General features: G+C 54.5%; 2 protein-coding genes across 4 annotated transcripts in view; both read right to left on the bottom strand.

Moving 5' to 3' along the window:
- Positions 1–650: 650 nt before the first annotated feature.
- On the bottom strand, positions 651–13,566 carry LOC101166701 (CREB-regulated transcription coactivator 2). Of its 2 annotated transcripts, XM_023964542.1 has the most exons (16): positions 12,486–13,566; positions 10,362–10,463; positions 8,426–8,542; positions 7,966–8,027; positions 7,001–7,066; positions 6,626–6,732; positions 6,227–6,253; positions 5,896–5,975; positions 5,652–5,701; positions 5,318–5,586; positions 4,675–5,120; positions 4,103–4,339; positions 3,893–4,036; positions 3,078–3,146; positions 2,815–3,010; positions 651–2,677 (listed from the first exon to the last, which is right to left on the bottom strand). In XM_023964542.1, exons 1-16 carry the CDS (start codon positions 12,657–12,659, stop codon positions 2,487–2,489), a joined length of 2,337 nt encoding a protein of 778 aa, XP_023820310.1. In that variant the 5' UTR covers positions 12,660–13,566; the 3' UTR covers positions 651–2,486. The 2 variants fall into 2 exon arrangements, with proteins under 2 accessions (XP_023820310.1, XP_023820311.1); XM_023964543.1 differs by lacking the exon at positions 7,001–7,066.
- A 115-nt stretch (positions 13,567–13,681) lies between these two features.
- olgc2 (membrane guanylyl cyclase) overlaps positions 13,682–26,439 on the bottom strand; it is a 70,347-nt gene continuing 57,589 nt past the window's right edge. The window contains exons 6-22 of one of the 2 annotated variants that reach the window (XM_023963808.1): positions 20,498–20,592; positions 20,293–20,428; positions 19,898–19,982; positions 19,348–19,465; positions 19,194–19,268; positions 18,839–18,916; positions 18,635–18,739; positions 18,490–18,561; positions 18,259–18,421; positions 18,029–18,184; positions 17,789–17,957; positions 17,505–17,651; positions 17,311–17,434; positions 15,520–15,588; positions 15,234–15,408; positions 14,948–15,046; positions 13,682–14,742 (exon numbers count right to left, since the gene is read on the bottom strand). In XM_023963808.1, coding sequence (XP_023819576.1) covers positions 14,597–14,742; positions 14,948–15,046; positions 15,234–15,408; positions 15,520–15,588; positions 17,311–17,434; positions 17,505–17,651; positions 17,789–17,957; positions 18,029–18,184; positions 18,259–18,421; positions 18,490–18,561; positions 18,635–18,739; positions 18,839–18,916; positions 19,194–19,268; positions 19,348–19,465; positions 19,898–19,982; positions 20,293–20,428; positions 20,498–20,592 — 2,012 coding nt within the window. In that variant the 3' untranslated portion in view covers positions 13,682–14,596. 2 annotated transcript variants of the gene reach the window in all.

Genomic DNA, 26,439 nt, shown 5'->3' with positions numbered 1-26,439 from the left:
ACGCAGTAAACAACAGAGACAGAAAATGAAGTAAATATGTTTTAAAAATGAACCCAATAGTAAATTGACGTGGTCTGAGGGTCTTTTAGAGTCCGTGAATGCACCACACAAAGCAGTAATGAGGCGTTCAGGTTCCAAAGGTTTTAATATGTAAAAAAAATCTCCTCTCCTCTGTCGCCTGTAAAAACATTTCTTCTCCAAAAGGACAAAAGGTTTCCGACAAAAAATGTTACTGATCATGAGAGAAATCCAGACGTGTCCAAGTCTGGCGCCCCCTGCTGGACAGTGGAGACAGAAAGCAGCATCTGATGCACGAAAACCCGTTTAAAAGGATTCGGTTTCTTTTCTGCTTTTGTTTGCGATTTTCTTTTCCTTTAGTCATTAAGTGTTTTATTCAACACGTTTAATTCAAAGCCCTTCGGGCAATTCAGTTGTCTAAAATGCATTTTACGTTATTTTTATTATCATGCATTAAAATGTAAATACTGAATTCAAAATGAAATTCTTACCTGAAAGAAAAGTGTTTGCACGTAGAGCTGAACGGACGCTTCTGCAGCAGCAGAAAGGCTCACAGTAAACGTTCCTTCAAAATAAAAGTCAACGTTGGGTTTGTCATCTGGTGAGGGTTTGAATGCTCCAGACAGCAGTGATGCGTTCAGGTTTCACAGGTTTATTTTGTGTAAAATATTGTGGAGATACAGTCTCTTTAAAAATCTCTTCGGCGGCTGCAGAAGCAGCTCAGCTTTAAAAACACGAATATGTACAACTTTCTGCACATTCCCTGGTTATCACACGAACATCCGGACAAAAACAAAACTTACGGTCATTTTTTAAGGTTCAGTTTTCATAGAACAAATAAACAACGGACATTAATATTGTGACAACTTATTATACATCAATAAAAAATATGAAAATATAAGAAATATGGCCTTTAACTGATCCCTAACGTTTGCACGCACAGCATCTCCCCCTACAGGCAAAGTCTGGAACTGCACATCAGCTTACAACAGGCTTGATGGGTAACAGCAGCAACATGACACACACACACGCGCGCGCACACACACTCACACACACAGTAGAGAGGGCGAGATCAGAGTGCATTGTGGGGTTTTGAAGAGTAAAGGTGCGTTCACTGACATCTGTTTGTTCTTGATCAGCCGATCAGTTTGTGATGGGAATTTCTTCTGAACTCAGGAGGATGGAAACAGGAAACGTTCAAGCGGCGTACAGAGGAGCAGCCCTGCAGGGGGCGCCGTACCCGTCTCCCCGCTCCGTTCAAACACTAGGCTTCATTGAAACGGGCTTGTCTGGTTCTGGTGCTGCTCAGAGAGGCTGCAGGATCCCCACCGACCTGCGGGGGGCAGCAGTCGCCGGTTCCGTTTGGTGTTGGGCTGAACCGATAAACCCAGAACCAGGGAGAACCTGGATTGGTTGGTTTGATTCTGGTCTGAATTGGGTTTTTTCCTGCAGAAGAATCCAAAAGGCTGAAGAACCTCAGGTGACCTGAGCAGGAAGCTGTCAATCACGTAGATGGGCGGAGTTTCAGGTATAACCCTTTGGCCCAATCTTCAAAGTTTAGAGACGAACCATCATGATACTTCAGACAGCTGCGCCTTTTCCCAACAGAACCTCCAGAACCAATCATCTTGTCAGGAGAAACTGAAAGTTGAGATCAAAGCTTCTAATCTGTTTGAACGTATGCAACCTGAGTGGGCGGGGCTTAAACAGGGATTGGGTGGTTGTACGAGTGTCTCATGTGGTCAGAGCTGCGCCGCAGTGAGGGAAAGGCTCCGCCCACCTTGTAGAGGGCACATCCAGACTCAGATTTGATGACACCTGTGAATGTTTCTTTGTGGCCAATGGTGTGAATGGGAATGACTGGCAAGCAGGGGGCGTGGCTTCAGTGCGCCGCTCTCTGCAGGTCAAAGGACACGGAACGGTTTCAGCCCAGAGTTCATTTCTGCATAAAACCGAGTCCACAGGTTGGTGCAGCTCTTCCGGCTGAGCTCCGCCGCAATGGCACTTCCTGCAGGAGCCAGCGGGGGGGCGGCGTTTCCCCGCCTCCTCGCCGTAAAGCTTTCCCTCCGTTTGCTGCATATAAGAAGAAAGGCGGGGAATCACAGTGGGAAACAAGCCTGGCTTTAGGGATGGCTGACTTCCTGTTTCTGATGCAGCAGAGCGAGGCCCCGCCCCCAGGGGCGGAGCCATGAGAGGCTAGGTGCACATCAGCATGCATAAAGCTGGAGAAGCTCCTAAAAGCACTGCTGGTTTCTGTGAAGCAGACGTCGTAAAAGCAGACGCAGACAGACAAGCATCCGGCATCGCTGGATTCAAGCGTTATCAGAGCATTCAGCCTCAGAAGGAGAAGCTCCGCCCCTCCAGTCCATCAGACAGGTCCTCTGCAGATGGGGGGGGGCTTGGCGCTCTCTTTCTTTCGTACAGGCGGGTAGGTCGATCCTCGTGGAGCTCCCGGCGCGCCTGTGGCGTCACTTGAGCCGGTCGGAGCGGAACGAGTCCTCCACGGCGGGGTCGGCGAGCATCAGGTCGCTCTCCAGCATGTCCAGAGTCAGCGGGTCCATCCGGAGCTGCTCGTCCAAAGAAAAGGAGTCGATCTCAAAGCCGGGAACGTTGGACAGCGCGCTGGCGATCTCCTTAGACAGACCGGTGGGAGAGTCTCCTGCAGGGGGGAGCAACGTCAGAAGCAGAATTTGGTCTTTGGACCTGCCAAGCGGTTGGTTCGGTTCTGCTCTGCAGTTTTCTGTAGCTGCAGAACACAGAACCGCAGCTCAGGCTGGGTTCTGGTCTGACACGGACCTGTGAGGATGATGTTGGGCACGTTGTGCCGTCCCTCGTCGCAGCTGTAGTTCTGGTTCTGGTTGTTGAGCAGCTGCTGGTTCCCGGAGTCCTGCTGCTCCAGCGCCCCCTGGCTGTTGGAGGACAGCTGGTTCTTGTCGCAGCTCAGGGCGCCGTGGTGCAGGGACAGCCCGTCCCCCTGGTGCTCTGCTAAGAACTGGACCAGAGGTCAGACCGGGTCCTACCTGAAGCTGCAGACAGATGCAGGGCGGCGCCACACTCACCTGTTGACGGGACTTGCTGATCTGCAGGCTCAGGTACGGGTCGTCCATCAGGGAGTTGAACAGGGCGTCCTGAAACATGAAACCGACTCAGACGCCACCAGCAGAGGGAGCTCGCCGCTCCAGCCCTCAACCATTTTAAAAACGGACCTTTAGAAAGAAAAGGTTTGGGACCGAACCCACCACAGAACCGCTCTCCCAGAACTGTGGTCTTCAAGCAAACGTCAAAGGTTCTCCAACACCTTTCTCTGGCTGAAACCTCTAACTGGGTCGTGCTGAAGAATGGAATTCTGGGAGAACGTGACCCATTTGGTGGCCAGAACCTTCTTCAACACATAAAGCTGTGCTTTTTGGACTTCAGCGGTCCAGTTCTGTCCGACCCGGTCAGCTGCAGGAGCTGTGTGTGTGCTAGGGGCTGCACGATATGAGGAAAACTCGCGATATGCGATATTAGTGTTTAATATTGCGATAACGATATAATTTGCGGTATATAAACAAATAACAAAACAACCAAAAACATCATTTCCATTTCACCGCAACAGTTTAAAAATCATACTCCAAATGACCCTTGTCGACATAAAAGGGCTCATCCGATTGATCAACAACGTTGATGGGTCCTTCCGATTGGTTAAACGCATAAATGGATTTATTTGATTCATTAAATACTTCAAGCTGCCGTGAGTTTGTTTTAGCACATTTAAGGTAACCATTTATTGCGATTTTTGCCGTCTTTTGCGGTATGCATATTGCACAGCTTGATGTCGCGATAACGATAAATTTGCGGTATATTGTGCAGGCCTAGTGTGTGCTGTACTCACGTTGTACAGGTCGGGGGCCTCGCCGCCCTGCTGGTACTGTGGCTCCGCCTCCGGCTTGACGGGGCCCACAGAGGGGGAGGGGGTCTGAACGCATGGGTCCAGCATGCTCTCCGCCTTGACTTGTGATCCCAACGCCGCCTGGTTCTGCAACGAGACGCAGGGATCAGAACCGGTTTGTTGACCCCAGAATCTGAAGCGGCTCAAGCGTACCCCTCCAAAGTGCTGCAGGTGCTGGTTGCGAAAGTTCTGAAGGTTCTGGACCTGCTGCGCGCCAGGCCGGGGATGGGGGAGGCGGTGCAGATGCTGCTGGTGGTGCTGACCCATTTGGGGCGGCTGCTGGGGCGGATGGGGACCCGACAGACCCGAGTGCTGCTGGTGGGACTGGCTGAGCGGGTACGGGGGGAGGGACTGATCCAGAAGGAACTTGCTGGTGTCCAACGGAACGCCCTGTGGGGGGGTAAGTATAGGAACTGAACAAACCGGGTACCGGACAGCAGAAGGAAATAACCCTTCAAAGTAAAGCGCCATACTCCCTTTCAAAGTAAAACTAGCAAATGTTTTTAAATAAGACGGAGGGTCATTTCACTGAAATGAGCCCAGGTGGAAACATAACTTAGAGGCAGCAGCACTGGCCACAGGGCGGTGAGGGGGCGGGGCCTCCTGCAGCTTGAATTGAGTTTGAGCTTATAAATAAAGTTGGGTTGAACAGAGGGGAGGTTACGGTGATGTCATCATCCATGACCGAATGCCAGCTCCCTCCCCATGTTAGTTCTGAGACTCACCTGTGTGATGGATGACAGCGTGGGGGACATGATGGGAGAGAACTGCTTGGAATGATGCCTCCGTGACTCCGCCCCCATTGGCAGGATCAGTGGGGACAGCTGGGCTCGTTTCCGTGGTGATGAGCTGTGGGATGTCTGGGAGAAGGAGGAGCCTGTCCCAGACCCGCCCACCCCGCCGCTGTAGTTGGGGTTGCTGCCAGACGCCGACTGGAGGGAGGAGTTACTGAGAGATGAATGCAACGATTGGCTGCTGAGGGAGGATGGCAGGGAGGGGGAGGAGCTAAGAGATGATTGCAGTGAAGGGTTGCTGAGCGATGAGTGCAGAGAGGCGGAGCTCAGGGAGTTGGAAAAAGAGTGGCTGCTGAGAGACGCCTGGATGTTGGGGTTGCTTAGCGACGACTGGAGGGAGGGGTTACTGGGCGAGCTCTGCAGGGACGACAGAAGCCCTGAGGGGGGAGAAGAAGAAGCCATGAGAGCTGCACGACTCTCCTGCCCCCCTGCTCAGGGACGGGCAGGTCTGATGACACAATCACTGGTCCAAGGTCTTCAGTGAGGAGTTTCTTTCAGTGATTCCTTCATCTTCTTCAGATACTGCGCCCCCCCTTATAAACCTGGCTTCCCGGTCAGACCCCCCCATACGTACCCGATGCGGCGTGGTGGAAGCTGCCGTTGCCTCCTGGAGCATTGGCGGCATTGATGCCCAGCTGGGTGAGGGTGGAGGCCAGGTTCCCCGTGCTGCTGCCCCCGCTCAGGGAGGAGGTCCCCGAGAAGCCGGGCTCGTCCAGGTCCAGCGGCGTGGGGAGGGGGGAGGGGAAGTGGAGGCTGGACAGGTCGGGCAGCGAGCCGCCGGTGTTCAGGGCGGAAGGGAGGCTGTGAGACGGCGTGGCGGGCTGCTCCGGAGACGTGAAGACACTGAAGCACAGCAGCCATGAGGAACAGGAGACTCGGACCGTCCCGACCACAGAGTCCACACTTACTTGATGCCGGGGACCTCACAGGACTTGGGTCGAGACGACAGCAACGACAGCTGAGACGGAAGAGAAAGATTTTAAAAAGAGACCTGCGTTTGGACGTGGAGACATTTACTGACAGCTCGACTGACGGCTTGTTGGGTGTCCCCAAAAGTTCTAACCACATTACAAACAGGCAGGACAAAAATCCCACATTACTGTGAAGCAGTGAACGCAGCACGCCACTGCAGTGATGGAAGGACGAGCTCACCTTCTTGGTCTCCCAGGGTTTGAGCAGCTTCACCTCGTCCTGAACGTTCTCTTCTATGGGAGGAACCGGATACGGGAACACTGCGGGACAGAGGAGCAGCGTTCGAACCTTCAACGCCTTTCAAAATAAAACGCCTTCATTCCAGTGTTCAGACGGCAGAACTCCAGAACTGAACCAACGTTCTCCAGACATTTTCTACTGGGTTTAACATTCAGAGGGACTAAAACACACATGATGATCACAATGTCTGTTCAGGGGTGGAGCTGCAGCCCAGGGCAGATTATCTGCCCCCCTCCCTCGCAGCTCAGGTGTGTGAAACTGTGAGACTCACTTCTCCTGCCCTCCCCATCGCTCTGACCTGCAGACACAGAGAAGACGGCATTCAGATCTCATCAAGTCTGTCTTGATGGGACTGCAGACAACCAATCACGGTGTAGCAGCTGTAGAGCCACGCCCCTAAATCTCTGATCTGAAGGACACACCCCCACAGTTACAACCCTGCCCCCCTAACGAGGCTGCTGAGATCAGATGGATATGTGTTCAGATCAGATCTGCACAAGCGGGCCATCAGTCGTCCACAAGAAGCGCCGTAGCGTTTAGGCTGGCCCCGCCCACAGCCAATGCACCACTGCAGGCAGTGTGCGGCTTAGGCTGGCCCCGCCCACAGTGAAGGAACCACACGAGCCTTAGCAGCAGTTAGAGCGCGTGAACTAAAGAAGGCAGGTCTTACCGCTGCGCCTGCTGCTCTGGGGGGTGAGGGCCGGCCCACCCATGGCGAAGGGGTCTCCAGCAGGGGGGTTCATCACGCTGGTGTGGAGGGCCGAATCCGAGTTGGTCCTGAGGGTGAGACACAGACACAGTGAGGGGGGCAGCGAGGGGGTCCTGGTTTGGGTCTGGTCCTCTACATGTCCAGAATCACCCCCCCCTGAAGGGTCCCCGCCCCGCCCCGTCTTCTCTCTGATGGGAAACTCAGGAAACAAAGCAAATGAGTCCAGAGAAGAGAAGCTCTCATTCACCCACACACCACTCGCTTCCAGCTGAGGGGTGGGGGCAGAAGGAGGAGGAGGAGGAGGAGGAGGAGGAGGAGGAGGAGGAGAGGATTCACCTGTTGAGTGCAGTGGTGGGGAGACGAAACTGGCCTTTATCCCCGGGGAAGTTTCCAGACCAATTCCTTTTCGTGATCGACAAGAAGAAAGAGTTATTTTCCTGCAGCAACACGGAACGGACAGCCGGGGGGAGGGGGGCGTGAGGAAGAAAAAGCCCAGAAAGAGAGAAGCCGGAGAGGGGCAGGAGGGGGCGGGATTCAGCTGGGAGCGTGCTCAGTCCGTCACCGATGCCCCACGGGTCAGAAGGGCGACCTGAACAACGTCCAGCGTTCTCCGAGGAGACCGACAGGAGCAGCTGAGGGGTTCGAACCTCAGACGTTCTGCAGAGTTTCATGGCCTCCGCCTGAAAACGTCCTCCTCATTCATTAAAACTCAGGACTTCAGAAGAGGGTCACGTTCCAGAACCTCCAAACATCCTTCATCCAGACGGAGCAGCTTTGGAGGAGGAGGAGGAGGAGGAGCCTGCTCTTCATCACCTCCTCTCCTTCCAACCCTGACCCAGAAGCCATGCACTCATCTGGTTGAAGACCTCCTGACCCCTCCTCTAACCCCCCCACCACCACCACCAACAGCCCCCCCAGAGAAGAGCAGAAACCAAAGGTGGGGGCAGGAAGCCTCCATGAGCGCGTGCAGGTGGGGGAGAGCGTGCCCCATGGGGGGCAGTAGGGTTAGAATAGCAGGCAGTTGCACAAAAGAAGAAGCAGCAACTCAGGTGTGGGGGCGGAGCCAGCTCAGCTTCCTGTTAGTGGCTCTCAGGTTATTGATGCAAACGGGGGGGGGGCTGTGTGCGGCCTCAGAGTCACATGACCACATCCTGAGCAGAGCTTTGCTCAAAGGCAGCTTCCCTGCTAACGCTGCCTTCCAGGACACCATGGCTACCTCTGGAACTGAGCACACAGCCCCCCCCCCACAGACACGTGAGTCTCCATGGAGACGGGGGGAGGGGCAAGCTGACAGGACACACCTTCTCCAGCTGGCGTCGGGTGGGGGCGACAGGTAGGCGTTGTTGTAGAGGGAGTTGTCCACCTGAGGAAAGGCTAAGGAAAGCTGCTGCAGAGGTGTCATCATCATGAGGGAACGGCTTAGACCTAGAGCGTCTGACCCCAAACCACACAGATCCACGGGGACGGCAGTGAAGGTTGTGTTCCTGGGGGGTCAGCCACTCCACAGTCATCCTCCTCAGGAAGGAGTCCCGGAGCTTTCTAAAGAGATGCCAGAGTCTCCTCCTCCCTCCAATGTGCAGGAGGAACCAGAGGAACCAGAGGAACCAGAGGAACCTCATTTCAGCCCTTTGGGTCTGGAACCTCCTCCTTTCAGTCACCCCAGGGTTTGGGGGGACTAGAGCTTCTTCTCTCTGATCAGAGGTCGACCGCTCCACCTCAGCCCCGTGGGGTCATACTGGACACAGAGACCCAAAAGGATACTTGGCGGTTCCTGTAGGGTCGGACAGGAGACATGAAGCGGCGGTCCCTCTGGACCCGCTCCACCAGGCCGTGGTGCCGAGTAGACCTGCTGGACTCCAGAGCGGACGGGAAGGAGACCTGCAAACAGGAAAAGCATCGGGTCAGTGGCGTCCCGGTCCACGTCTGCAGAACCTGCGTGTCCTGAGGATGAAGAAGAGTCTCAGAACCACGTCCTGATCAGATCTTCACCTCCAGGTGGAGGGTACTTTGGTTCTGATCCGTTTCTTGTCTCCATGAGCCCATTTATGCCAACATTCACATCCGTTTCTCAGGCTTCGTTCACACTGGAGGCTGAAACCACCCAATTCCTTTTTTTTTGCCCCTATGTGACCTGTATCTGATCTTTTCATGACAGCCTGAATGACACAGATCCCATCTTTTCAAATGCGACCTCCGTCTGACCGGTCAGGCCACATGAATCCGACCCGTACGTCATCGATACGCTACAAACGTCATCATTCTGCATTGAAGTAGGCGGGAACTAGAACATAAACATCAACCATGGCGGACGATGCTGCTGAGACCAGTCAGTGGAAGGGAAGCGAGGTCACAGATTGGATTCATATTTGGGGTGACAGCTCTATTCAGGCCAAACTCCAGGGCTCTGATCGCAACCGGACGGTTTTTGGAAACATTTCCAGCTAAATGTCCGAGCGTGGTGTTGAACCTTTCCCACTATTACTTTTTTTCCCCTTTCCCACCGTGGTCAGAAGCGCGGGGGACCGAAGGCGGATCCTCCTTGGGGATTCACTTCCCAGTTCGGACCCTCAGATTCTCCAGAGCGGGTTAATAAAGAGTCAATAGCAGTTCTGCTGGGGGGAGCCTTCTTTTATCATCGTTCTCCTTCCTCCCTAACACACAACATGAATGCACGCCCCCACTGCCCCCCTCTCTCTTACACACACGCGCTCGCGGCTGCAGCACATAAACATCCCCATTCCACAACAGTGGGTCCAGATGACCCTGGCTTCAATGCCTTCTTAAAATGAGAAGATTGTAATTGTGCTGCTCCTTTGAGAAAATAAATGTATTGATGCAAAAAGAGCTCCGCTGTTGACAACACTGTTGTTGACATCCATTGCTAACGTTAGCTACCTCCACAAACAACAGTGACGTTGTTCACCGTTGAGGACTCTTCTGCGCATGCGGGTCACTTCTGGGTCATTTCATGGTCACACAGGAGATCACAAAAGTTCGTGTTTCATTGGAAATGTGAACGGTCTTGCAAAAAAAAACAGATTTTTTCAAAGAATCGGAATTGAGCATTAAGCCCTGCAGTGTTAACGTAGCCTTTGTTATCTGATTATTCTGGGATGGCCTGAACGTTAGTGATGATAGAAATCTGACAGAACAATCAGGTACGACCGCGTGACGCATGAAGGCATCAGACCTGACCGGACGCATGCGGTCAGCCGTTTGGGCAGAGGACGACTTCCTGCTGGAGCCTCCAGAAGAGGAGCATCAGCAGAAGCCGAGCCAGGAGCATCACTCAACCCGGACTGATCCTCCTCCTCCTCTGCTCCCTGCAGGAGGAAGAGGAGCACGCAGGCAGAAAATGATCCCATCCATCACTGCGGACCAAAAATCCTGCTGAGTCATGCTGCAACCGGAATGATTCGGCACTCCTAACTCCTCAGAACAATCAATGCTTCAGGGTGACATCACTGAGGGCGGAGCTTCAAACGTCCTACAAGAGGCAGCTTTTGGATTTAAAGATGGAGGAATTCTCTCCGTGATAGACCAGGAGCCCTTAAAGCTGCAGTACCAGCAGGAGGGCCCTGAAGGTGTCCTCCTGGTCCAAGCTGCAGCTCCTCCCACTGAGGAGACACCCCCACCAAGACAAACGTCCAGCTCCTCGTGAACTGTCAATCACAGAAATCGAGCAACAGCAGGTCACCTGGAAGTCCTGAGGGTTCCTGCCGATCTGGTTGACGTTGGGTAAGGAGCCGCCGTAGTACGGACCCTGGGTCCGGGCCAGGCGGAGCTTCTGGGCCTGCAGCTGCGGGGACAAACACAGGTCCAGTTAGTGACCCACATTGAGACGGATCGTCTACATCATCTGTTTGAAGAAGGATGTCAACATAGAGGTCAGGGTTCACCTGACAGGGGAGGGGTCAGTCACATGACAACCACACCTCCAAAAACCTTCCGGGTGGGGTCACAGAGGAGAGTTTATATAGATGGATCGATCGGCTCGACCTTTAAACCTGATCAAATCCATCAGTTTGAAACAGGAAGTAAACAATCAGAAACGTTTAGGGATAAGCTGCAGATCATGAATCTGGATTGAACAGATCCAGAACCCGACCCGCAGTTCTTGTAAATTCAGACTGATCGTCATGACAACAGCAGGCCTCACTTCAGTGATGTCATTTCCTGCCAGGAGGCCAACGACCACATCGCTGACAACACACCATCAAAGTGAGAAAAACGTCTTTCCTGCTTGAAGCTGGTAGGAAACCAAACTGGAGCCAGTTCATCGAGTAGCCACTAGGGGGCTTGTTAGGCAGTGCAGTCCGACACTAGCATGTCAGTAGATTATTACGCTTTAGTCACTGAAGCCTTTTCCTTCTATTGGAGAGGACCAGTACTGACACCCAACCCTGGGATTTGAACCCACATCGAGCAAATGACAAGAGCTGGAGCTCCGGCTTCACTGGGCCCCTCCAGCATCAGATGCCTGACTCCCCGCTTTAGGCTCTTCCTCAACAAACAGATGACCTCTGACCTTGGAGCAGCCATGGACCCTATCACAGTGGAATGAAGCCACGCCCCCTTCCTGATGGAGCTGGGCTCATTTGAACCTGGACTGTCTCAGGAGCGAGGCAGACGTGCGTTCGGTGAGCCCAAACACTCCAGGTGAGCCCGAACACTCCAGGTGAGCCCGAACACTCCAGGTGAGCCCGAACACTCCAGGTGAGCCCGAACACTCCAGGTGAGCCCGAACACTCCAGGTGAGCCCGAACACTCCAGGTGAGCCCGAACACTCCAGGTGAGCCCGAACACTCCAGGTGAGCCCGAACACTCCAGGTGAGCCCGAACACTCCAGGTGAGAGAGGAGGAGGAAGGCCGACTGGTCTTTAGCTCAGGAAAGAGCTAAACGCTGAGGGGCTGCGCCTAACGCTGACGCTGTAACAACCACATTTCCCAAGCTGGGATCAATAAAGGAACTTTATCTTATAAACTAAAGTAAACAGAACACATGGGTCGACCCGTGGTCCTGCTCAGACACAGCACCGCTGGGGCACCTCAGGTGATGCAGCAGCTTGACCTCTGTGGGGTTTGAGGCCTTCAGGTGAACGTCAACAACCGGCTCAGGACCACAGAGAGGATCCTCCTGATCTTGATGTCAGGAGACTCTGAAGCTGCAGAACCACGTCTGAGTCCAGACCTGGTGAACTCCTGCTGGAGGACCCCCACCTGGTTCAGTCTGCTCCCAGATCGGTTCTGCTGGATCCAGACGCTCTTCAGCCATCAGAATCATTTAGAGGAGCTGTGACTGTAGCTCAGCCTGAGCCGTCGGAGACGTCCAGCTTCCCACCGGCACCGACACCCGCCGTTCACACCGGCGGAGCTGTGAAAGCTGCCGCCTTCCTCGGCCCTGCAACGTCGGCCAACCGGTTCGGATCAGCCCGACCTCCGTCCGCGCTGAGCTTCGGAACCAGCCGGGACGGAGAGGGACTTGGCACCCACAGAGAGGCAGGGTGGTACCGGGGGTCCGGCGGCGCGTCCCCGGCTGACGGCGGCGTCACGTATCACAGTAAACAAGCCGAGCTAGCATAGCGGCTAACGCGGCTAGCGCTATCGGAAGCGACGAGTTGCGGCTCCGCGCGCTCCGCCGACGCTCCAACTGCGACACAGCGCTCGCGCTTCCCGCCGAGGACTTCAACTTGACAGGTTCCCAGACAGCGGGCACGGAGCCGCGCGCGGTCAAACGTAGCTGTGCGTGGGAGTCTGCGAGCCTCCGGGAGGCCTCTATTCCTCCGCGACTCTCCTCCTCCTGCCTCCGTCTCCGACTCACCCTGGTCGAAGTGATGTCCATCATGACCTCCTGGAAGGCGGCTGTTTCCTCCGCCTGCCGTTGGGTGTGAAGCGCTATCTTCTCGCTAAATTTTCGGGGGTTTGAGGCACCGGACCCAGTTCCCGAGGCGGGTCCGGGTCCCGGTCCACAGCCGCCTGTACCCGTCGCAGACATCTTCCCCGAGCGGACGGGACGACTTGACGTAGTGGAATGATTTTCACCAAAGAGGGGCTGCTAACGAAGAGGGCTCACTCCGTGGCCATTTTCAAAGAACTGACCGAGCGGACTCCCTCTCAACCTCAAAACCCAGAACCATGTCAGCATTTCCCGGGTTATCGATTAGATTTCCAGATTTACTTTTGACGGATTGACAAATCCAGTCTTCAAAAGGAAGCTGGCCTCTTATCACCAGGGACTGGAGAAATCCACAGAAATAATGCAGACTCAACGTATGTTTGGTTATACAGACTGCAAATAATGCCATCAAATGTTTGTTTCTATATTCCTATCAGACAAAAAGCAGTGAACTTTATCAAGGTAGGCACTTGTGCGCATGTGTGAGGAAGTCGAATCTAAATGAACTTTTCCCCCCGATGAACTGGATCAGGTGAGTCCGGTTTCTGACTAACGAAACACACCTGATCGAAATAAGAAACAGCAAGTAGGAGAAGGTTCCGTGAATAATGAGGACAGCAGCTTTCGATGAGCCTAGATGTCCAGCATATGAAACGTGAACACCCCGACTAATCCAGCGTAGTGAGTCATCATCCTACAGACGAGCTTTGTCCGATTGACACAGGCGAGGGAGCTCCCCCTGCTGGCGAGCGGCCGTCAGCGCAGCGGTGTCCTCCTTCCGGCAGTTCCGGGCCTCATTCATAAAAGTCTGTACGCACAGAAAGTCGCGTGGAAATGTGCGCTAAAGATGCGCTCTTTGGCCAACACTGGACTCGAACAACTGAAACCTGAATCTGGTTTTTGCTCCCAGTCTCCCTCTGAGATGAGGAGACGAGCATCAACATGTGACACGTTGCTCCACATAAGAGGCAGTTTCCATGGAGATGAACATGCAACATTTGAGCATCTTCTCCACTTTACTGGATTGGACAAAGATTTGAGTCTTTTTTATGAGATGGGGGGCGGAGTCTCAGGCCAGCAGAACTGTGATCTGAAATCATCCCTGCTGCTAAATGACAAAGGAACATTCACACGTCTTTATTTATTCACTCCTTCAGATTAAATGATCTGAGGATTGTTTCTGGGGGGCAGACATCTGTATTTATGTGATGGAAAACCTTTCGAATGTTATCAGAAGATAAGCTCATCTGTTCCCCCACAGATTTCACCTCTTTCCTGTGTGTTTGGAGCAGATGCTGGGTCTCTGAGGACTACCACAATAATACCACATTTCAGATGGTCTTTGAGCTTACTATGTTGCTTTTTTCAAACCATAGAAGTTTGGTTTGATCTTTAAATAATCTTCTTCTGCAGTTTACCAGCTAAAACATAGTTGACTTTACATTTTTCCATTTCACTCAGCATGTACGAAATATCTTCAAAGGAAAACCTGAGGTGTTTTCTTCAAGTTGGATCCTTTTGCTCTAAACTTTCTTGTTGAGGTTTTTTCTGACACAAATGACGGTGATGACATTTCATCCCAAATTCTAATTTAAAGACAGAGAAACATGAGTATTTACAGAGATGAGCTGCACAGCAGGATGAAGCCTGGAGCTCCTCTTACGACCCTCTGCTGCCCTCTGGTGGCGGATCAGGGACCTGCAGGACCACAGCGCCACAGGGAAAACAGCTTCTTCACCTGTGAGCTGAAGTTCTGCTGCTTTCCACCATGAAAGGACGGTGATCGTGGAAGCAGCAGATGCTGCATCACCTGACTCACTAGTCTTCAGGTAAGCAGAACCTCCCTCAGAGTCAGAACCCCCCAAGTGGATCAGAACTGCTGCAGAAGGAGAGTCAGTAACCTGCTGATCTTCTCCTGCACTCCTGACCTGCTTCTGTCCAGGAACACAATTCTGCAGAACTTTGGCCTGTTTGAGGAGGTCAGTCACTTTTCCTGCCTCCTCCTGGATCTCCTTCCATCTTCACCTCCTGTCATCTCATTGGCTGTCACTTTCTCCCAGCAGCCAATAGGTGGTCATCTTTCCTTTGCCCTTGATGTCGATGTCTCCTCTGAGTTCCAGCTGAAAGGAGTTGAACTCTATCAAGACGTCCCGGGTGGCAGCAGACACGTGGATCTTCAGTGCTGCACAAACACACACACGCACGGATTAACAGCAAGTCAGGGTTCCATGTTTTACATCAGCTGATTTCATGTTTTTTGTGTATCTGCTGAAGCTTCACTGAGCTTGGGTTCACCGGGTTCCCCCCGGGTTCCTCCCCGGTTCTAAGGGTTTCTCAGCTGTGTGAAGTGACGGCTCCTCAGGTGTGATCAGAGGTTCTGCACTCACCTTCTCCGCTGGACTCCATGCGGGAGGACGTGTTGACCGTGTCGCCGAACAGACAGTACCGTGGCATCTTCAGACCCACCACCCCCGCACACACGGGACCTGCAGAGGAGGAACCTGAAACTGAGTGTTCCATCAAAGACCAGCAGGAACCTGAGGCTCGAGGGCCATTCTGTCCTAAACGTCTGGTAGTTAGGACGTTCCCTCTCAAGGTTCTAGATCTACAGCAGGGTACGTGTGCAGCGGGGGGTCAGGGGGGCGTGTGGTCCGTTCAAGAACACCTCCTTACCGCTGTGAATTCCAATCCTCAACTTGAGCTGTTGCTCCGGTCGATGGCGGATCCTGAAGGTCCGGACAGTGTCGAGTAGGGCCAGCGCCATGCGGGCGATCTCTCTGCCGTGCAGCTTTCCATTCCTCACCGGCAGCCCCGAAACGACCATGTAGGCGTCGCCGATGGTCTCCACCTTAAAGGTACCACATGACCAGAACACGGGTCAGCGGGGCCAGACTGATAAACGGCCCTGATGGTCAGAGAAGTGGCAGTGACCTCTGCAGGTCACCTGATAGGTACTCACCTTGTAGACATCAAAGTTGTCGATGACGGCGTCAAAACAGGTGTAGAGGTCGTTGAGCAGCGTCACCACCTGCAGAGAAACACAGCAGCAGATGCCGGCGTCTGCAGAAACTCCACCTCAGACCTCAAGACAAACAAGCCTTTGAATTCATTTCATTTATGTTGAAGCCATTGGTGGAAATCAGAAGTTCTGCAACCAAAAGGAGCGACACAGCGTTGATAGAACAAGCTACACGTACAACCTAGGTTCAGCGTTTCAATGCAAGACTTTTACGCATTTAAAATAGCTAGGAACTAAAAACTCAAGAGAGCACCAATCAGTCACACAAAACACCTCACATTCCTTTAAGACAGCCTGGTTGGTTGTTCGGTGCAGTTACGGCTGCCGGTTAGAGACCTTTTTAGTCTGCTGGGCTGTGATTGGTCTGCATCGTTGACCTGATGGCAGCGGTTCAAACAGAAAGGTGTAAGAGACACAAGAGGGCGGATGGAGGTTTGTCTGTTAGTTTGAAGACGATAGCAGAGCTCTAGTCCCCAAAGACTGTCTGGATGTTACTCTGCTGGTGGACAGAGCATCATGGGGTCCTGTGGTGCCGGTGGATCCATTTGTTCTGTAGGTAAGGAATCCAGACTTGATGGCAGGACGGACGTCACTCTGTAGAGTGACTTCAACCAGCCAGTTGTTGTTGTTCAGGCAAGAGAAGCTGACTGAAGATGTTTCTGAGGTTTCCAGCCATCGGTTCTGCACAGTCTTTTAGCATTCAGCCCAGAACCCTATCTGGTGATCTGGTGTGAAGAATGAAAGTAGAGGTGGAGCAGACTGGGGGTAGAGCTGGAGATGCTGAGGTTCTGCGTAGAACAAGGACCAGAGGAACAGATCATAGATGTTCTGGAGATTTCCTCAATTCCTCCAAATTTGTTGACTATAGTTTCCTTCCTATGGACAGAATTCCCAAAGGTTCCTCGGTGGAGCTGGACCCAACAGACACGCTGTACTTGAGGGAGTTTAACGGGATGACCTCAAAGTTCAACTCTATGACGATGACGCATTCCTGTTTGAATGACAGACTCTCAATGGAATCACATGATCATGTGATGACTCCAACACACCTGTCATCAACTGCACCTTAAAAACAGGTGATGGATCAGATGGGGATGCAGCAATGAGCTCAGGAGCACATTTCTGAGGTTCCACCGACCAAATGATCCCACAAAACTCTGAAGATTTCCACAGTTTCTAAAGCTACACACACATTCAAGAACGTGTTTACCCCATGGTGTTCACACTGGACAAGCAGGGAGGGGCTTCTTTATCTAGTGTTCACTAGCACTAGGTTGTGGGCCCCCCCTCTGGCTCGTCTGGCACCCCCACCCGTCCCCCCACTGATCTGGATGAAGCTCGTCTGCTGGACTTTATATATGTAGCTGTAGATTTAGATAAGTTAATTCATCGCCTGTCCGTCCTGGGGGAGGATCCCTCCTTCATGTGGACCCCCCTGAGGTTTCTGCTTTATTCTGAAATCTGTTTTTATATAACTTTTCCTTACATAGAAGGTTTAAGGGCAGAGATGTCCAGTTTAGTTTAGTTTAGTATTTTCCTATTGATGTTTTCATGATCCTCATGATTTTACCGGTTTGAAGCCCGTTGAGACGACTGTTGTTGAGATGTTGGGCTACACAAATAAAACTGAATTGAATGAATTATTAGCTGGAGGTGGCTAGCATGAACCGAACATGAACAAAAAGGACTCCGACCGGCGTGGCGCGCGTTCAGGGGGAGGAGCAGACCCACCTCCATGGGCGTGCTCTCTGCAGACAACGCCGTGAAGCCCACGATGTCGCTGAAGTAGATGGAGACGGAGTCAAAGGCTTCCGCCTGAACCGTTTCCCCTCGCTTCAGCTGCTCGGCCACCGAGCTACACACAAGAACAGGTGTCACGTGTGCTGCTGAGTAGAACGGTGGTACTGCAGTCCTGCGGCGCTCACTGTGGTAGGATCTGGTACAGCAGGGCCTCGGCCTTGCGTTTCTCCTCGTGGTAGGCTTGAGTCCGCTCCTCCACCAGCTCCTCCAGGTTGTTGGCGTACTGCTCCATGCGGGACAGAAGGTTGTCCAGGATGTTGGTCCTCGACTCCCTGAGCACACAGGTGACGGCGCAGACAGGTGAGTTTACCTGTGCAGCAGCTGGAAACGTGTTCTTTGACCATATATCCGCTCTATTAGCTCGTGTCTGTCAGGGAGGGGGCGGGTCCTCTCTGACCCGAGCTCTTACTTGTTGTGTTTGCGCAGCAGCAGGCGGATGTGGTTGAAGTCCGGCCGCTCCGTCGGCTCCTCCGCCCAGCAGCGCTGCATCAGCTGACCCAGCTCGGGGCTGTGGCTCTGCGGGTCGATACTGGGTCTCAAACAGGGCCAGTCCCCCAGGATGACCCGGTCCACAATCTCTGCAGACACATTCAACACCCAGCTCAGCCTCGGCCCGTCGTCGCACTAAGCTGCTCCTTCCTGGTTTCACCTTTGGGGCTCAGCGGGTCTCCGTCCAGGTAAAAGGCGCCGCGCCGCAGCGCCACCTCCTGGAGGATGATGCTGAAGCTGTAGACGTCTCCCTTCTGGGTTCCTTGTGGAGGAGGATTCTCCATCCGGAGGAGTTCCGGAGCCATCCAGAGCTTCTCTGAAGGCCAAAGCAGAACCCGTCAGGCCCCGCCAGCAGGGCCCAACACTCAGACGGTCCTGACGGAGACTCACGGGCGTAGTAGGAGTGACTGTCGCTCCCCACATCGCTCTCCTGCCGAAAGGTGGACAGCCCGTAGTCTGTGATCTTCAGGACGAAGCGGTTGTCCACCACACAGTTGGAGGACTTGAGCTTCCCATGAGAGAAGATGACGCTGTTGTGGAGAAACACCATGCCCTGCAGAAACCCACAGCGGGTCAGAACCGACCCAGACAGGGAGCAGCCCGCTCAGGTGACAGGTGTACCTTCACAATGTCGTTGATGAGGGAGAACTTGAACATCCACTCCAGAGTGATGCTGTCATTCTCCAGGATGTCCTGTGAACAGACCAGCAGAGGGCGCTAGAGGCACACACACCCCTCCCACAGGTGAGCAGACAGGTGAGCTTACCTGCAGACTCCCACGGGGGCAGTACTCTGTGATGATGCAGATGTTGGGCGGGTCAACACACGCTCCAATGAAGCGGGTCAGGTGTTCGTTCTGAACGTCCCGCATCTGAACCAAAGCAAACCGGTTCAACATCCTGGAACCTCTGCAGGTTTTTCCAGGACGGACGTTCCAGGTGGGGGGGGCAGACAGACGGAGGACACTCACGTGTTTGAGCTCAAACAGAACCTTCCTGTTCAGCTCGATCCGCTTCTTGTTGGTGTATTTGATGGCCACGATGTTCCCCTGGAAAAAGCAGACTTCAGCTACTCCATCTCTGCTCTCCGTCAACATCTAAACCAGGGGGGGTCCAATTCCAGGCCTGGGGGGCCGGTTTCCTACCAACCAACCTGCCGTTGAAGCTCCTTATTGGCTAAACACACCTGATCCAGGTGATCAGCAGCAGATGAGGCAGGGATTCTGGAGAACCAGCAGGAGGCGGGCGCTCCAGGTCTGGATTTGGACCCCCCTGGTCTAAACCAACAGGCCTGGTCCGGGTTCAGAACCGCAGTAACCGGCTCACCTTGTAGTATCCGGTCTTTGCAAAGACCTGCAGGTTTCCGTTTGCCGTCATCAGCGAGCCGTAGTTGGAACCTCTCTGTGGAGAAACAGGAGGATCTTCAGGTGAGGATGAAGAGAGCCCTCCACGCCGGCGTGCGTGCGGCGTGGACACTGACCAGCGACAGAGTGATCCGGCTCCCGCTCCGCAGAACCTTGTCCAGGTTGCTCATCTGGATGTCGTCCCAGGAAATCCTCCACAGCTGGGCCACCAGCTCCTTCTCCAGCTTCATCTTCCTGCAGAACGGAAAGTCAGACCAGCACATGAACACGGGGCGGTCAGAACCAGCACTCCTGAAAACCTGTTCAGAACCAAATACTGGGTCCAAACCAGAACCAGTCCATGTCAAAGGACCAAGTTCTGCTTAAAAATGACTTCAGTCTGAAGGTCAAACTAACATCGTCCACAAATCTGATGAAGCAGAAACATCTGAAAGGACGGCGTTTCATGGTCCTTCTGGACCTGGAGCAGAACCAGAACTGATCCGGATCAAAGAAATCTGGATCTGCATGAAATGGACCAGGAATGGAGGAGCAGGAGGTTCCTGAGTGAGTGTGTGTGTGTGTGTGTGTGGGGGGGGGGGGGGGGGGGGGCTGAATCGGTACAAACACATCTCCATACATGACCTCCATCAGGAGAGCCCCCCCCCCACGTTCGGCGGCTCTCACCTGCAGATGAAGATGGCGATGGTCAGGGTCATGGTGAAGATGAAGAAGAGCGTGATGGAGACCATCTGGTGGATGGTGATCGTCTCTGACGGGAACACAGAGTTTTAGGTTTGGGGGGGCAGAACAGAGTGGCAGGTCAGCCTTAGAGCCCCCCCCCCCCCCCTTAGGGAGGGGCTCTCCTCCTCAAAGGTGCTGAAACCAAAGTCTTCACAAAGATGAAGAGGCTGAGAGGAAGACTGCAGGACATTCAAACATCTACAACAGCGTGCTTTCCCCAACAGCCACTAGGTGGCAGCGTTCAGGTTCATGGATGAACGTCAGGCTGAAGCTCTTAACTCCTCCTCTGTGTGACCCCCCCTCACTGAGCAGAGCCCTTCATGCTGGCTTTCACTGACTTGTCAGGCAGGCGGGGTTGTCGTTCTTGAAGCCGCACTTGGGAACATCGAGAGGACGAGCTCCGCCCAGCCAGCGCACCGATGTCCCAGGAACCGGCGTCACCTGCTCCTCAAAGCTGTTGTACACCACAACGATCTGCAGACGGGAACCGGGTCAGACATGCAGAACCTCCCGCTAACGCGCCTGCATGCATGAAGGCTTCACCTGGAAGCTGCTGCTGTTGGTGTCCACCAGGTCCCACAGAGCAAAGTCCGTCTCTCTGTCCCCGCTCACGTCCAGGTGCAGCAGCCCGGTCACACCTGAGGAGGAGCAGAGGCTGAAGGAGGAGCAGAGACTGAAGGAGGAGCAGAGGCTGAAGGAGGAGCAGAGGCTGAAGGAGAAGCAGAGGCTGAAGGAGGAACAGAGGCAGAAGGAGAAGCAGAGGCTGAAGGAGGAGCAGAGGCTGAAGGAGGAACAGAGGCAGAAGGAGAAGCAGAGGCTGAAGGAGGCTGAAGGAGGAGCAGAAGCTGAAGGAGGAGCAGAGGCTGAAGGAGAAGCAGAGGCTGAAGGAGAAGCAGAGGCTGAAGGAGGAACAGAGGCTGATGGAGGAGTAGAGACTGAAGGAGAAGCAGAGGCTGAAGGAAGAGCAGAGGCTGAAGGAGGCTGATGGAGGAGCAGAGGCTGAAGGAGGAGCAGAGGCTGAAGGAGGAACAGAGGCAGAAGGAGAAGCAGAGGCTGAAGGAGGAGCAGAGGCTGAAGGAGGAACAGAGGCAGAAGGAGAAGCAGAGGCTGAAGGAAGAGCAGAGGCTGAAGGAGGCTGATGGAGGAGCAGAGGCTGAAGGAGGAGCAGAGGCTGAAGGAGGAACAGAGGCAGAAGGAGAAGCAGAGGCTGAAGGAGGCTGAAGGAGGAGCAGAGGCTGAAGGAGGCTGAAGGAGGAGCAGAGGCTGAAGGAGGAGCAGAGGTTGAAGGAGGAGCAGAGGCTGAAGGAGGCTGAACGAGGAGCAGAGACTGAAGGAGGAGCAGAGGCTGAAGGAGGAGCAGAGGCTGAAGGAGAAGCAGAGGCTGAAGGAGGCTGAAAGAGGAGCAGAGACTGAAGGAGGAGCAGAGGCTGAAGGAGGAGCAGAGGCTGAAGGAGGAGCAGAGGCTGAAGGAGAAGCAGAGGCTGAAGGAGGCTGAAGGAGGAGCAGAGGCTGAAGGAGGAACAGAGACTGAAGGAGGAGCAGAGGCTGATGGAGGAGCAGAGGCTGAAGGAAGAGCAGAGGCTGAAGGAGGCTGAAGGAGGAAAAGAGGCTGAAGGAGGAGCAGAGGCTGATGGAGGAGCATAGGCTGAAGGAGGAGCAGAAGCTGAAGGAGGAACAGAGGCTGAAGGAGGCTGAAGGAGGAGAAGAGGCTGAAGGAGGAGCAGAGGCTGAAGGAGGAGCAGAGGCTGAAGGAGGAGCAGAGGCTGAAGGAGGAGCAGAGGCTGATGGAGGAGCAGAGGCTGATGGAGGAGCATAGGCTGAAGGAGGAGCAGAGGCTGAAGGAGGAACAGAGGCTGAAGGAGGCTGAAGGAGGAACAGAGGCTGAAGGAGGAGCAGAGGCTGAAGGAGGCTGAAGGAGGAACAGAGGCTGAAGGAGGAGCAGAGGCTGATGGAGGAGCAGAGGCTGAAGGAGAAGCAGAGGCTGAAGGAGGCTGAAGGAGGAGCAGAGGCTGAAGGAGGAGCAGAGGCTGAAGGAGGAGAAGAGGCTGAAGGAGGAGCAGAGGCTGAAGGAGAAGCAGAGGCTGAAGGAGGCTGAAGGAGGAGCAGAGGCTGAAGGAGAAGCAGAGGCTGAAAGAGGCTGAAGGAGGAGCAGAGACTGAAGGAGGATAAGGCTGAAGGAGGAGCAAAGACTGAAGGAGGAGCAGAGGCTGAAGGAGGAGCAGAGGCTGAAGGAGGAGCAGAGACTGATGGAGGAGCAGAGGCTGAAGGAGAAGCAGAGGCTGAAGGAGGATAAGGCTGAAGGAGGAGAAGAGGCTGAAGGAGGAGCAGAGACTGAAGGAGGAGCAGAGGCTGATGGAGGAGCAGAGGCTGAAGGAGAAGCAGAGGCTGAAGGAGGCTGAAGGAGGAGCAGAGGCTGAAGGAGAAGCAGAGGCTGAAAGAGGCTGAAGGAGGAGCAGAGGCTGAAGGAGGAGCAGAGGCTGAAGGAGGAGAAGAGACTGAAGGAGGAGCAGAGGCTGAAGGAGGAGCAGAGACTGAAGGAGGAGCAGAGGCTGAAGGAAGAGCAGAGGCTGAAGGAGGAGCAGAGGCTGAAGGAGGAGCAGAAGCTGAAGGAAGAGCAGAGACTGATGGAGGAGCAGAGGCTGAAAGAGAAGCAGAGGCTGAAGGAGGCTGAAGGAGGAGAAGAGGCTGAAGGAGGAGCAAATACTGAAGGAGGAGCAGAGGCTGAAGGAGGAGCAGAGGCTGATGGAGGAGCAGAGGCTGAAGGAGGAGCAGAGGCTGATGGAGGAGCAGAGGCTGAAGGAGAAGCAGAGGCTGAAGGAGGCTGAAGGAGGAGCAGAGGCTGAAGGAGGAGCAGAGGCTGAAGGAGGAGCAGAGACTGAAGGAGGAGCAGAGGCTGAAGGAGGAGCAGAGGCTGATAGAGGAGCAGAGGCTGAAGGAGGAGAAGAGGCTGAAGGAGGAGCAGAGACTGAAGGAGGATGAGGCTGAAGGAGGAGCAGAGGCTGAAGGAGGAGCAGAGGCTGAAGGAGGAGCAGAGACTGAAGGAGGAGCAGAGGCTGAAGGAGGAGCAGAGGCTGATGGAGGAGCAGAGGCTGAAGGAGAAGCAGAGACTGAAGGAGGAGCAGAGGCTGAAGGAGGAGCAGAGGCTGATGGAGGATGAGGCTGAAGGAGAAGCAGAGACTGAAGGAGGAGCAGAGGCTGAAGGAGGAGCAGAGGCTGAAGGAGGAGCAGAGACTGAAGGAGGAGAAGAGGCTGAAGGAGGAGCAGAGACTGAAGGAGGAGAAGAGACTGAAGGAGGAGCAGAGGCTGAAGGAGGAGCAGAGACTGAAGGAGGAGCAGAGGCTGAAGGAGGAGCAGAGGATGATGGAGGAGCAGAGGCTGAAGGAGAAGCAGAGGCTGAAGGAGGAGAAGAGGCTGAAGGAGGAGAAGAGGCTGAAGGAGGAGCAGAGACTGAAGGAGGAGCAGAGGCTGAAGGAGGAGCAGAGGCTGAAGGAGGAGCAGAAACTGAAGGAGGAGCAGAGGCTGAAGGAGGAGCAGAGGCTGATAGAGGAGCAGAGGCTGAAGGAGGAGAAGAGGCTGAAGGAGGAGAAGAGGCTGAAGGAGGAGCAGAGACTGAAGGAGGAGCAGAGGCTGAAGGAGGAGCAGAGACTGAAGGAGGAGCAGAGGCTGAAGGAGGAACAGAGGCTGATAGAGGAGCAGAGGCTGAAGGAGGAGAAGAGGCTGAAGGAGGAGCAGAGACTGAAGGAGGATGAGGCTGAAGGAGGAGCAGAGGCTGAAGGAGGAGCAGAGACTGAAGGAGGAGCAGAGGCTGAAGGAGGAGCAGAGGCTGAAGGAGGAGCAGAGGCTGAAGGAGGAGCAGAGGCTGAAGGAGGAGCAGAGGCTGAAGGAGGAGCAGAGGCTGAAGGAGGAGAAGAGGCTGAAGGAGGAGCAGAGGCTGAAGGAGAAGCAGAGGCTGAAGGAGGCTGAAGGAGGAGCAGAGGCTGAAGGAGAAGCAGAGGCTGAAAGAGGCTGAAGGAGGAGCAGAGACTGAAGGAGGATAAGGCTGAAGGAGGAGCAAAGACTGAAGGAGGAGCAGAGGCTGAAGGAGGAGCAGAGGCTGAAGGAGGAGCAGAGACTGATGGAGGAGCAGAGGCTGAAGGAGAAGCAGAGGCTGAAGGAGGATAAGGCTGAAGGAGGAGAAGAGACTGAAGGAGGAGCAGAGACTGAAGGAGGAGCAGAGGCTGATGGAGGAGCAGAGGCTGAAGGAGAAGCAGAGGCTGAAGGAGGCTGAAGGAGGAGCAGAGGCTGAAGGAGAAGCAGACGCTGAAGGAGGCTGAAGGAGGAGCAGAGGCTGAAGGAGGAGCAGAGGCTGAAGGAGGAGAAGAGACTGAAGGAGGAGCAGAGGCTGAAGGAGGAGCAGAGACTGAAGGAGGAGCAGAGGCTGAAGGAGGAGCAGAGGCTGATGGAGGAGCAGAGGCTGAAGGAGAAGCAGAGGCTGAAGGAGGCTGAAGGAGGAGCAGAGGCTGAAGGAGGAGAAGAGGCTGAATGAGGAGAAGAGGCTGAAGGAGGAGCAAATACTGAAGGAGGAGCAGAGGCTGAAGGAGGAGCAGAGGCTGATGGAGGAGCAGAGGCTGAAGGAGGAGCAGAGGCTGATGGAGGAGCAGACGCTGAAGGAGAAGCAGAGGCTGAAGGAGGCTGAAGGAGGAGCAGAGGCTGAAGGAGGAGCAGAGGCTGAAGGAGGAGAAGAGGCTGAAGGAGGAGAAGAGGCTGAAGGAGGAGAAGAGGCTGAAGGAGGAGCAGAGGCTGAAGGAGGAGCAGAGGCTGAAGGAGGAGCAGAAACTGAAGGAGGAGCAGAGGCTGAAGGAGGAGCAGAGGCTGATAGAGGAGCAGAGGCTGAAGGAGGAGAAGAGGCTGAAGGAGGAGAAGAGGCTGAAGGAGGAGCAGAGACTGAAGGAGGAGCAGAGGCTGAAGGAGGAGCAGAGGCTGAAGGAGGAGCAGAGACTGAAGGAGGAGCAGAGGCTGAAGGAGGAGCAGAGGCTGATAGAGGAGCAGAGGCTGAAGGAGGAGCAGAGGCTGAAGGAGGAGCAGAGGCTGAAGGAGGAGCAGAGGCTGAAGGAGGAGCAGAGGCTGAAGGAGGAGCAGAGGCTGAAGGAGGAGCAGAGACTGAAGGAGGAGCAGAGGCTGAAGGAGGAGCAGAGGCTGATGGAGGAGCAGAGGCTGAAGGAGAAGCAGAGACTGAAGGAGGAGCAGAGGCTGAAGGAGGAGCAGAGACTGAAGGAGGAGCAGAGGCTGAAGGAGGAGCAGAGACTGAAGGAGGAGCAGAGGCTGAAGGAGGAGCAGAGGCTGAAGGAGAAGCAGAGACTGAAGGAGGAGCAGAGGCTGATGGAGGAGCAGAGGCTGAAGGAGAAGCAGAGACTGAAGGAGGAGCAGAGGCTGATGGAGGAGCAGAGGCTGAAGGAGGAGCAGAGACTGAAGGAGGAGCAGAGGCTGAAGGAGGAGCAGAGGCTGATGGAGGAGCAGAGGCTGAAGGAGAAGCAGAGACTGAAGGAGGAGCAGAGGCTGATGGAGGAGCAGAGGCTGAAGGAGAAGCAGAGGCTGAAGGAGAAGCAGAGACTGAAGGAGGAGCAGAGACTGAAGGAGGAGCAGAAGCTGAAGGAGGAGTAGAGGCTGAAGGAGGAGAAGAGGCTGAAGGAGGAGCAGAGGCTGAAGGAGAAGCAGAGACTGAAGGAGGAGCAGAGGCTGATGGAGGAGCAGAGGCTGAAGGAGGAGCAGAGACTGAAGGAGGAGCAGAGGCTGAAGGAGGAGCAGAGGCTGATGGAGGAGCAGAGGCTGAAGGAGAAGCAGAGACTGAAGGAGGAGCAGAGGCTGATGGAGGAGCAGAGGCTGAAGGAGAAGCAGAGGCTGAAGGAGAAGCAGAGACTGAAGGAGGAGCAGAGGCTGAAGGAGGAGAAGAGGCTGAAGGAGGAGAAGAGGCTGAAGGAGGAGCAGAGGCTGAAGGAGAAGCAGAGACTGAAGGAGGAGCAGAGGCTGATGGAGGAGCAGAGGCTGAAGGAGGAGCAGAGACTGAAGGAGGAGCAGAAGCTGAAGGAGGAGCAGAGGCTGATGGAGGAGCAGAGGCTGAAGGAGAAGCAGAGGCTGATGGAGGAGCAGAGGCTGAAGGAGAAGCAGAGACTGAAGGAGGAGCAGAGACTGAAGGAGGAGAAGAGGCTGATGGAGGAGCAGAGGCTGAAGGAGGAGCAGAGACTGAAGGAGGAGCAGAGGCTGAAGGAGGAGCAGAGGCTGATGGAGGAGCAGAGGCTGAAGGAGAAGCAGAGACTGAAGGAGGAGCAGAGGCTGATGGAGGAGCAGAGGCTGAAGGAGAAGCAGAGGCTGAAGGAGAAGCAGAGACTGAAGGAGGAGCAGAGGCTGAAGGAGGAGAAGAGGCTGAAGGAGGAGCAGAGACTGAAGGAGGAGCAGAAGCTGAAGGAGGAGTAGAGGCTGATGGAGGAGCAGAGGCTGAAGGAGAAGCA

The sequence above is a fragment of the Oryzias latipes genome, chromosome 16 (genome assembly GCF_002234675.1).
Source record: "Oryzias latipes chromosome 16, ASM223467v1".
Taxonomy (NCBI): Eukaryota; Metazoa; Chordata; class Actinopteri; order Beloniformes; family Adrianichthyidae; genus Oryzias; species Oryzias latipes.
The sequence above is the reverse complement of the archived record's forward strand: the minus strand, read 5'-3'. Positions and strand labels throughout refer to the sequence as shown.